Genomic DNA, 12,064 nt, shown 5'->3' with positions numbered 1-12,064 from the left:
ATTCGTCAGGACCTCCAACAGCCGAAGCTAAGTAGTAACATTAACATGATGCCTTCTAATTGCAGTCGCTGTACTCGCCTTACGGCGAGGATAGCTGTGCTACAAGCCCAGCTTCAGACGCAATCGTTAGGCAAGGGTAATTTCAGTGTAGAATCAGCTAGAAAGATGTGTCGGCATCGAGTAATTGTCTCTGGCCCCCTCTCAGTTAGGGGGAGTGATGAGCTCTACAGCAGTCTCACAACTCAATCGCTGGTTGAAAACTGTTTTCTGCCCCTCCCAAAAGATAGAATTTGTAGATAATTGTCCCTCTTTCTGGGACTCACCCACAAACAGGACCAAGCCTGACCTGCTGAGGAGTGACGGACTCCATCCTAGCTGGAGGGGTGCTCTCATCTTATCTACCAACATAGACAGGGCTCTAACTCCTCTAGCTCCACAATGAAATAGGGTGCAGGCCAGGCAGCAGGCTGTTAGCCAGCCTGCCAGCATAGTGGAGTCTGCCACTAGCACAGTCAGTGTAGTCAGCTCAGCTATCACCATTGAGACCGTGTCTGTGCCTCGACCTAGGTTGGGCAAAACTAAACATGGCGGTGTTCGCCTAAGCATTCTCACTAGGATAAAGACCTCCTCCATTCCTGTCAGTATTGAAAGAGATCATGATACCTCACATCTCAAAATAGGGCTACTTAATGTTAGATCCCTTACTTCAAAGGCAATTATAGTCAATGAACTAATCACTGATCATAATCTTGATGTGATTGGTCTGACTGAAACATGGCTTAAGCCTGATGAATTTACTGTGTTAAATGAGGCCTCACCTCCTGGCTACACTAGTGACCATATCCCCCGTGCATCCCGCAAAGGCGGAGGTGTTGCTAACATTTACGATAGCAAATTTCAATTTACAAAAAAAAAATGACGTTTTCGTCTTTTGAGCTTCTATTCATGAAATATATGCAGCCTACTCAATCACTTTTTATAGCTACTGTTTACAGGCCTCCTGGGCCATATACAGCGTTCTTCACGGAGTTCCCTGAATTCCTATCAGACCTTGTAGTCATAGCAGATAATATTCTAATCTTTAGTGACTTTAATATTCACATGGAAAAGTCCACAGACCCACTCCAAAAGGCTTTCGGAGCCATCATCAACTCAGTGGGTTTTATACGCTGGACCTAGTTTTGTCCCATGGAATAAATGTTGTGGCTCTTAATGTTTTTCCTCATAATCCTGGACTATCGGACCACCATTTTATTACGTTTGCAATTGCAACAAATAATCTGCTCAGACCCCAACCAAGGAACATCAAAAGTCGTGCTATAAATACACAGACAACACAAAGATTCCTTGATGTCCTTCCAGATTCCCTCTGTCTACCCAAGGACGCCAGAGGACAAAAATCAGTTAACCACCTAACTGAGGAACTCAATTTAACCTTGCGCAATACCCTAGATGCAGTTGCACCCCTAAAAACTAAAAACATTTCTCATAAGAAACTAGCTCCCTGGTACACAGAAAATACCCGAGCTCTGAAGCAAGCTTCCAGAAAATTGGAACGGAAATGGCGCCACACCAAACTGGAAGTCTTCCGACTAGCTTGGAAAGACAGTACCGTGCAGTACCGAAGAGCCCTTACTGCTGCTCGATCATCCTATTTTTCTAACTTAATTGAGGAAAATAAGAACAATCCAAAATTCCTTTTTGATACTGTCGCAAAGCTAACTAAAAAGCAGCATTCCCCAAGAGAGGATGACTTTCACTTTAGCAGTGATAAATTCATGAACTTCTTTGAGGAAAAGATTATGATTATTAGAAAGCAAATTACGGACTCCTCTTCAAATCTGCGTATTCCTTCAAAGCTCAGTTGTCCTGAGTCTGCACAACTCTCCCAGGACCTAGGATTAAGAGAGACGCTCAAGTGTTTTAGTAATATATCTCTCGACACAATGATGAAAATAATCATGGCCTCTAAACCTTCAAGCTGCATACTGGACCCTATTCCAACTAAACGACTGAAAGAGCTGCTTCCTGTGCTTGGCCCTCCTATGTTGAACATAATAAACGGCTTTCTATCCACCGGATGTGTACCAAACTCACTAAAAGTGGCAGTAATAAAGCCTCTCTTGAAAAAGCCAAACCTTGACCCAGAAAATATAAAAAACTATCGGCCTATATTGAATCTTCCATTCCTCTCAAAAATTTTAGAAAAGGCTGTTGCGCAGCAACTTACTGCCTTCCTGAAGACAATGTATACGAAATGCTTCAGTCTGGTTTTAGACCCCATCATAGCACTGAGACGGCACTTGTGAAGGTGGTAAATTACATTTTAATGGCATCGGACCGAGGCTCTGCATCTGTCCTCGTGCTCCTAGACCTTAGTGCTGCTTTTGATACCATCGATCACCACATTCTTTTGGAGAGATTGGAAACCCAAATTGGTCTACACTGACAAGTTCTGGCCTGGTTTAGATCTTATCTGTCGGAAAGATATCAGTTTGTCTCTGTGAATGGTTTGTCCTCTGACAAATCCTCTGTAAATTTCAGTGTTCCTCAAGGTTCCGTTTTAGGACCACTATTGTTTTCACTATATATTTTACCTCTTGGGGATGTTATTCGAAAACATCATGTTAACTTTCACTGCTATGCGGATGACACACCGCTGTACATTTCAATGAAACATGGTGAAGCCCCAAAATTGCCCTTGCTAGAAGCATGTGTTTCAGACATAAGGAAGTGGATGGATGCAAACTTTCTACTTTTAAACTCGGACAAAACAGAGATGCTTGTTCTAGGTCCTAAGAAACAAAGAGATCTTCTGTTGACTCTGACAATTAATGGTTGCACTTAATGGTTGCACAGTCGTCTCAAATAAAACTGTGAAGGACCTCGGCGTTACTCTGGACCCTGATCTCTCTTCTGAAGAACATATAAAGACCATTTCAAGGATAGCTTTTTTCCATCTACGTAACATTGCAAAAATCAGAAACTTTCTGTCCAAAAATGATGCAGAAAAATTAATCCATGCTTTTGTCACTTCTAGGTTAGACTACTGCAATGCTCTACTTTCCAGCTACCCGGATAAAGCACTAAATAAACTTCAGTTGGTGCTAAATACGGCTGCTAGAATCCTGACTAGAACCAAAAAATTTGATCATATTACTCCAGTACTAGCCTCTCTACACTGGCTTCCTGTCAAAGCAAGGGCTGATTTCAAGGTTTTACTGCTAACCTACAAAGCATTACATGGGCTTGCTCCTACCTATCTCTCTGATTTGGTCCTGCTGTACATACCTACACGTACGCTACGGTCACAAGACGCAGGCCTCCTAATTGTCCCTAGAATTTCTAAGCAAACAGCTGGAGGCAGGGCTTTCTCCTATAGAGCTCCATTTTTATGGAATGGTCTGCCTACCCATGTCAGAGACGCAAACTCGGTCTCAACCTTTAAGTCTTTACTGAAGACTCATCTCTTCAGTGGGTCATATGATTGAGTGTAGTCTGGCCCAGGAGTGGGAAGGTGAACGGAAAGGCTCTGGAGCAACGAACCGCCCTTGCTGTCTCTGCCTGGCCGGTTCCCCTCTTTCCACTGGGATTGTCTGCCTCTAACCCTATTACAGGGGCTGAGTCACTGGCTTACTGGGGCTCTCTCATGCCGTCCCTGGAAGGGGTGCGCCCCCCCTTGGGTTGTGCCATGGCGGAGATCTTTGTGGGCTATACTCAGCCTTGTCTCAGGATGGTAAGTTGGTGGTTGAAGATATCTCTCTAGTGGTGTGGGGGCTGTGCTTTGGCAGAGTGGGTGGGGTTATATCCTTCCTGTTTGGCCCTGTCCGGGGGTGTCCTCTGATGGGTCCACAGTGTCTCCAGACCCCTCCTGTCTCAGCCTCCAGTATTTATGCTGCAGTAGTTTGTGTCGGGGGGCTAGGGTCAGTTTGTTATATCTGGAGTACCTCTCCTGTCCTATTCGGTGTCCTGTGTGAATCTAAGTGTGCATTCTCTAATTCTCTCCTTCTCTTTCTTTCTCTCTCTCGGAGGACCTGAGCCCTAGGACCATGCCCCAGGACTACCTGACATGATGACTCCTTGCTGTCCCCAGTCCATCTGACCGTGCTGCTGCTCCAGTTTCAACTGTTCTGCCTTATTATTATATGACCATGCTGGTCATTTATGAACATTTGAACATCTTGGCCATGTTCTGTTATAATCTCCACCCGGCACAGCCAGAAGAGGACTGGCCACCCCACATAGCCTGGTTACTTTCTAGGTTTCTTCCTAGGTTTTGGCCTTTCTAGGGAAAGGTTTTTCCTAGCCACCGTGCTTCTACACCTGCATTGCTTGCTGTTTGGGGTTTTAGGCTGGGTTTCTGTACAGCACTTTGAGATTTCAGCTGATGTAAGAAGGGCTATATAAATAAATTTGATTTGATATAGTCACTTTAATAACTGTACCTACATGTACATATTACCTCGATTAACTGGTGCCCACACACCCTGTATATAGCCTTGCTATTGTTATTTTACTGCTGCTCTTTAATTATTTGTTACTTTTATTTTGTAAATTTTTAAGGTATTTTCTTAACTGCATTGTTGGTTAGGGGCTTGTAAGTAAGCATTTCACTATAAGGTCTACATCTGTTGTATTCGGCGCATGTGGCAAATAAAATATGTACATCAACATTCATAGCTTTATACACAGAACATGAAAAAACAAGCAATGATATTTCACGCAAATATGATGTGGATATGTCATTGTCAATAAAATAAAGAAATCACATGTAGGCCTACAACTTCCAGTAACAGTGGTTTCCATATGATAAATTGAACAGCAGACTGTTTCCTTCTGTTGGGTGTACTATCCTGAGGGCAGACTGTTTCCTTATGTTGGCTGTGCCCTCCTGAGGGTAGACTGTTTCCTTCTGTTGGCTGTACTCTCCTGAGGGCAGACTGTTTCCTTCTGTTGGCTGTACTATCCTGAGGGCAGACTGTTTCCTTCTGTTGGCTGTACTCTCCTGAGGGCAGACTGTTCAGTGTGAAGCAGCCTCCAGCGCTGGTGTTTGTTATGGACTCCACAGGCAGCATGTTTGAGGAGATCACTACTGCTCGCCTCCGTTCCCACTTCATTATACAGACCCGCGCCAACACCCCCGAGCAGTCTGGCACCTTCCTGCTGGGGCCCTTCTATGACCCAGGTGAGGGGAGAGGGAGAGGGCATGACCGGGTCAGGGTTAAGGTCAGGGCCAAACCCCTGTGCCGAAAGTGTGTTACAGGCAAAACTCCTTTCTTCAGTTTATTTAATGTACACATACTAACCACCTTGCCCATCCCTCTATATGTCATAATTTCCTGTGTAGTATCCCTGGTATCACATCCTGTCCCCTTCTCCCCCAGGATCCTGGCATGTCTCCCCCATCTTGCTCTACCATGCGAGTAGAGCACACCTGCCCAGGCCAGATGGACTGTCTCTCTGGCTGTCTCTCGGGCCTGGCTTCCCTCCAGCTCTCCCTGGGTCAGGGCATTCATACCCTGCTCCACGGCCCCACAGACCCACCCAGGGGACAGCCTAGAGGAGAACCAGCCCACCCCCAACCACAACCAGAGAGACAGGGAGCAGACAAGCCTAGCACAGGGGGAGAATGGCCATGCTGAACTGAGACCCAGGCTGGTACAAGGTAACCCTCCTCTGAACGTGGCCCAGTGGACAGGTGGATTGCCCTGTGGGTGAGGTACGCCTCCCCCTGCTGTGAGACGGGACTGGCAATGTGCGGCGCTGCCATCTGACCTCCAGCCAGCAGAGGGGTATGTGGGAGAGGAGTGGAGTGTTAAACAGGGCTGCAGAGAAGCCACTGCAAAGTTACTTCCTGTTTCCATTGTTGTTGAGTTTGATTTGGACTGTTCCACTGTAGGTTGATGTGGGAACATTTCTCTATGTCAAATAAGCTTTAAGATGTTCTGTAACCAAAAGGCTTCTGTTTTTATGGGCCACTTGAAGAATACTTTAGACTTCAATTCCTCACTTGAAAACACACTGTAACTGGAAACCCTACACTGGAAAACAGACAATGATTAATTAAGTTGTGTTTTTTCATTGTATTTAAATTAATGATGTGTTTTTTTTAACTTGAATTTTCCATGAATGTAGTTCCTTCAGTCTGAACCATGTTAAAATCAAATCGCAACGTATTTAAAGTACATTTAACAGTCAAAACACACTTCACAGAAGGAAAAACAAAACCGTTGAAATATATCTCCTTCTCCATGGAGTTACTTCCTGATGTTAGCCACTCCTTCAATGACATACTCAAATGTTTATTTGTTGTTTAGATTACATCTTGCAGCTCGTAAAATAAGAACAGGACAAACAAAAAAATGTAACATCAACCACAACAAAAGCAGCAGTTTTAACATTTATAAATGACTTTAGGGTTGTATAGAGCATCAACCACAACAACAAAAGCAGCAGTTTTAACATTTATAAATGACTTTAGGGTTGTATAGAGCATCAACCACAACAACAAAAGCAGCAAGTCTAACATTTATAAATGACTTTAGGGTTGTATAGAGCATCAACCACAACAACAAAAGCAGCAGTTTTAACATTTATAAATGACTTTAGGGTTGTATAGAGCATCAACCACAACAACAAAAGCAGCAATTTTAACATTTATAAATGACTTTAGGGTTGTATAGAGCATCAACCACAACAACAAAAGCAGCAAGTCTAACATTTATAAATGACTTTAGGGTTGTATAGAGCATCAACCACAACAACAAAAGCAGCAAGTCTAACATTTATAAATGACTTTAGGGTTGTATAGAGCATTAACCACAACAACAAAAGCAGCAATTTTAACATTTATAAATGACTTTAGGGTTGTATAGAGCATCAACCACAGCAACAAAAGCAGCAATTTTAACATTTATAAATGACTTTAGGGTTGTATAGAGCATCAACCACAACAACAAAAGCAGCAAGTCTAACATTATGTAAATGACTTTCAGGTTGTATAGAGCATCAACCACAACAACAAAAGCAGCAAGTCTAACATTATGTAAATGACTTTCAGGTTGTATAGAGCATCAACCACAAAAGCAGCAAGTTTAACATTTGTAAATGACTTTAGGGTTGTATAGAGCATCAACCACAAAAGCAGCACGTTTAACATTTTGTAAATTACTATAGGGTTGTATAGAGCATCAACCTCAAAAGCAGCACGTTTAACATTTTGTAAATTACTATAGGGTTGTATAGAGCATCAAATGCATACAGACTTTTCTCATTCATCGTTGGTCATCCTCTTACTCTGGGTTTTGTGCTGAATAAACAGGAAAGGGAAAAATCTTTAAAACGTGTGTGAGGGGTCATTAAGCTCTTGTTTACTTTACTCTGATCAGAAATAACACCTAGTGCAGCAAGAATTAAGATTGACTCTTACCTACTGCTCTCCTCCATACTAAATACTTGAATAGGACAGTGAGCATCAAGACTACAGATACAATGATGACTATAGCCATGAGCACATTGGCCAGGTTCTTCTTTGGAGCTAGAAAAAGACATACATATGAACATATTACATGCTGTAGTATATCTCCAGCTGATTCAATTGTAAATTATATTGGGAAATGTACCCTACCCCAGGTTACTGTGATGTTCCCAGCTATACTGCTGTGGAGCACCAGGCAGCTGTAGCTCTGGGTGTCCTGGGCTTCCTGTGGGACAGTCAGGCTCTTCCTTAGCTGGTATGAACCATCTCCGTTGGGCAGCACCTCCCCACTGTTCACCCCGTCTACCATGGGAAGCCCCTCTGCCCCCAGCCAGTCCACCTGCACCGCCCGAGGGTAGAACCCTGTCACATGACATGTGACCTCCACCTTGGAGTTGCCATGAGGCGGTCTCTCAAACAGACTCACCGCAGGGACTTAAGAGGAACATTTTTGATGAACACATTTGGTCTGCCTTTCCAATGCAAGTGACATCTTGACATTACAGACATGTGTTGTTTGTTAACTACAAAATGTCACATCTCAAAGAACATATACAGTGCCTTCGGAAAGTATTCAGACCCCTTGACTTTTTGCACATTTTGTTATGTTACAACCTTATTCTAAAATGTATTAAATTGTTTTTTCCCCTCATCAAACCTACGCACAATACCCCACAATGACAAAGCAAAAACAGTTTAGAAGTTTTTGCTAATATTTTTTTTTTTAAATGATATCACATTTACATACAGTGCCTTGCGAAAGTATTCGGCCCCCTTGAACTTTGCGACCTTTTGCCACATTTCAGGCTTCAAACATAAAGATATAAAACTGTATTTTTTTGTGAAGAATCAACAACAAGTGGGACACAATCATGAAGTGGAACGACATTTATTGGATATTTCAAACTTTTTTAACAAATCAAAAACTGAAAATTGGGCGTGCAAAATTATTCAGCCCCTTTACTTTCAGTGCAGTAAACTCTCTCCAGTGAGGATCTCTGAATGATCCAATGTTGACCTAAATGACTAATGATGATAAATACAATCCACCTGTTTGTAATCAAGTCTCCGTATAAATGCACCTGCACTGTGATAGTCTCAGAGGTCCGTTAAAAGCGCAGAGAGCATCATGAAGAACAAGGAACACACCAGGCAGGTCCGAGATACTGTTGTGAAGAAGTTTAAAGCCGGATTTGGATACAAAAATATTTCCCAAGCTTTAAACATCCCAAGGAGCACTGTGCAAGCGATAATATTGAAATGGAAGGAGTATCAGACCACTACAAATCTACCAAGACCTGGCCGTCCCTCTAAACTTTCAGCTCATACAAGGAGAAGACTGATCAGAGATGCAGCCAAGAGGCCCATGATCACTCTGGATGAACTGCAGAGATCTACAGCTGAGGTGGGAGACTCTGTCCATAGGACAACAATCAGTCGTATATTGCACAAATCTGGCCTTTATGGAAGAGTGGCAAGAAGAAAGTCATTTCTTAAAGATATCCATAAAAAGTGTTGTTTAAAAGTTTGCCACAAGCCACCTGGGAGACACACCAAACATGTGGAAGAAGGTGCTCTGGTCAGATGAAATCAAAATTGAACTTTTTGGCAACAATGCAAAACGTTATGTTTGGCGTAAAAGCAACACAGCTCATCACCCTGAACACACCATCCCCACTGTCAAACATGGTGGTGGCAGCATCATGGTTTGGGCCTGCTTTTCTTCAGCAGGGACAGGGAAGATGGTTCAAATTGATGGGAAGATGGATGGAGCCAAATACAGAACCATTCTGGAAGAAAACCTGATGGAGTCTGCAAAAGACCTGAGACTGGGATGGAGATTTGTCTTCCAACAAGACAATGATCCAAAACATAAAGCAAAATCTACAATGGAATGGTTCAAAAATAAACATATCCAGGTGTTAGAATGGCCAAGTCAAAGTCTGTGGAAAGAACTGAAAACTGCTGTTCACAAATGATCTCCATCCAACCTCACTGAGCTCGAGCTGTTTTGCAAGGAGGAATGGGAAAAATTTCAGTCTCTCGATGTGCAAAACTGATAGAGACATACCCCAAGCGATTTACAGCTGTAATCGCAGCAAAAGGTGGCGCTACAAAGTATTAACTTAAGGGGGCTGAATAATTTTGCACGGCCAATTTTTCAGTTTTTGATTTGTTAAAAAAGTTTGAAATATCCAATAAATGTCGTTCCACTTCATGATTGTGTCCCACTTGTTGTTGATTCTTCACAAAAAAATACAGTTTTATATCTTTATGTTTGAAGCCTGAAATGTGGCAAAAGGTCGCAAAGTTCAAGGGGGCCGAATACTTTCGCAAGGCACTAAGTATTCAGACCCTTTATTCAGTAATTTGTTGAAGCACCTTTGGCAACGATTACAGCCTTGAGTCTTCTTGGCTATGACGCTACAAGCTTGGCACACCTGTATATGGGGAGTTTCTCTTATTATTCTCTGCAGATCCGCTCAAGCTCTGTCAGGTTGGATGGGGACTGTTGCTGCACAGCTATTTTCAGGTCTCTCCAGAGATGTTCGATCTGGGCTCTGGCTGGGCCACTCAAGAACATTGAAAGACATGTCCCGAAGCCACTCCTGCATTGTCTTGGCTGTGTGCTTAGGGTCGTTGTCCTGTTGAAAGATGAACCGTTGCCCCAGTCTGAGAACCTGCTACAGAGCGCTCAATTTTGAGTCTCATAGCAAAGGGTCTGAATACTTATGTTATTTCTGTTTTAGTTTTTTTTAACACATTTGCAGCAATTTCTAAAAACCTGTTTTCGCATTGTCATTGTGGGGTATTGTGTGTAGATTGCTGAGGATTCCTTTTTTATTCATCCATTTTATTATAAGGCTGTAACATAAACAAAGTGTGGAAAAAGTCAAGGGGTATGAATACTTTCCGAAGGCACTGTATAGCTTGTGCTCTGGGGCAATGATTTTGTTTAATGGAAAGGAGAACATAGGCATGGTAAGTGCGGTACCTCGTTTAGGTATTGTGTAGAGGTTAATAAAGGTGTGTTGTTACCTTTGGGTTCTCGAACTGTAACGCTAAACTCTAACAGTTTCTCCAGCCACCGGATGCATCCAGATTCGTAATGAATGACCAGCCTAACAAGATCTTCTAAATCTGTTTCCCTTTTTCTTTTGTAAAAAACAGCATGGGAAACTGCAGCTGTCCATGTTCTGGTCGATACATCGAAGCTGACAAAGTCCTTGCCGTCATATGCATGGCTCATAAAGGCCTCTGTGGTTCCGTCTGACTTCCATCCACAGCGTCCGTGAGCTTGGTAAAAGTGATCTGTATGACACATAAAATGACCATAATAAATCAGCACCATTTACTTCAAATATAGACTGCTGGTTAAAAGTATCAACTCACAAAGGTAGGTTAATGGCTGCAACTAAGAAAATGTGTTTTTTGGTTATTGAACCTCTGTATAGCCATGCAATTCTCCTTAAGGCCTTCAGCTCTGTTGCACTGTCTCGGCACACATATTTTGTCTTACCATGTGAATGATTGTAATGTTCACTTGTTACTCTCACAGCAGTATCCATTACATATCGATTAAATTTCAGATTTCGATGAACCTCCTGCCAAAATTCAATTCCCTCAGGGTGGTTCAACCATTCTGGTACTACGGCCTCTTGTTCAGCACTGCTGTTGTAGTAATAGACAATGACATCATCTATCATTACCAACTGGATATTTTTCGGATACAAGGTCCCTTGGGTTGCGATGCAATGGCGATGAAGAGAATGAGGGGCTGGAAGACAACACTTCAAGTTATCGTTTCTGTAGCCTATTTCAATAGACAACGTGAAGACAATATTGTGTAGGGGTTGTGTTTGCTGGGTTTAGCCTATTGAAGCCTTTAAAAAATGTATACAAATTAAAACTGCATTCAGTTTGTTATACTATGACACAACTTGGTGAGACAAGAATGCCAAAAACAATTCAAATAATGAACTCACCTACGATGGAAAACTGCATGAATGAAATTAAAATTGTGGTTATCATATTTGCAATAACATGTTCTCGTTGGTGTATTCATGAACACAGAAGTGAAAGTGAAAGTGAAATAACATGTGTTCTTCCTCTTTTTAGGTGTATTACCGCCACCAACTGGACTGGAGTGTGGACCAGAGGGGAAGGTCTAAATCCTACCCAATAATCTCGTCTCCCTAAGGAAACGATATACATAATTAAATACTACATCTCCTGAAGATTTCCCCGAAAGTTCACTTAATCCTGGCTCTTCAACCCCATTACCCCTCAAATCTAATAACAAATCGCTCCATTTCTCTCACATATTTCTGGCACTGAAATAGAACATGTTCCACTGTCTCCATCTCCTCCTGACAATGATCACACCTCCCAGTTGGATGTTTCCCCACCACTTTCAATGTACTATTGAGCCTTATGTGTCCCTGTCTCAGCCTTGTGACTACACTTTCCTCCCTTCTCTCTCAGCCCGAGGACCTCCCTGACCCCACCTTTTCCTGGATCTTATACGTCTTCCCTTACTCTCCCTGTTCCACAACTCTTATATGTCTTCCCTTACTCTCCCTGTTC

At 42.6% G+C, this 12,064-nt stretch overlaps 1 protein-coding gene and 1 long non-coding RNA gene across 5 annotated transcripts; one reads left to right on the top strand and one right to left on the bottom strand.

Moving 5' to 3' along the window:
* Positions 1-4,543: 4,543 nt before the first annotated feature.
* On the top strand, positions 4,544-7,088 carry LOC121839284. The gene is made up of 2 exons (XR_006078869.1): positions 4,544-5,185; positions 5,385-7,088. It is a non-coding gene; the product is annotated as an uncharacterized LOC121839284 (long non-coding RNA).
* On the bottom strand, positions 6,287-11,585 carry LOC112267276 (major histocompatibility complex class I-related gene protein). Of its 4 annotated transcripts, none has more exons than XR_006078867.1 (7): positions 11,464-11,585; positions 10,998-11,255; positions 10,517-10,789; positions 7,628-7,912; positions 7,430-7,537; positions 7,219-7,309; positions 6,287-7,159 (listed from the first exon to the last, which is right to left on the bottom strand). XR_006078867.1 is itself a non-coding variant. In XM_024445533.2 (6 exons), the coding sequence occupies exons 1-6, from the start codon at positions 11,507-11,509 to the stop codon at positions 7,293-7,295; spliced, it is 987 nt and encodes a 328-aa protein (XP_024301301.1). In that variant the 5' UTR covers positions 11,510-11,585; the 3' UTR covers positions 6,287-7,292. The 4 variants fall into 4 exon arrangements, 2 of the variants coding, with proteins under 2 accessions (XP_024301301.1, XP_024301302.1); XR_006078868.1 differs by having other exon boundaries at positions 7,628-7,817; XM_024445533.2 differs by having other exon boundaries at positions 6,287-7,309.
* Positions 11,586-12,064: the final 479 nt, after the last annotated feature.

This window comes from Oncorhynchus tshawytscha, linkage group LG14 (genome assembly GCF_018296145.1).
Source record: "Oncorhynchus tshawytscha isolate Ot180627B linkage group LG14, Otsh_v2.0, whole genome shotgun sequence".
Lineage (NCBI taxonomy): Eukaryota > Metazoa > Chordata > Actinopteri > Salmoniformes > Salmonidae > Oncorhynchus > Oncorhynchus tshawytscha.
The sequence above is the reverse complement of the archived record's forward strand: the minus strand, read 5'-3'. Positions and strand labels throughout refer to the sequence as shown.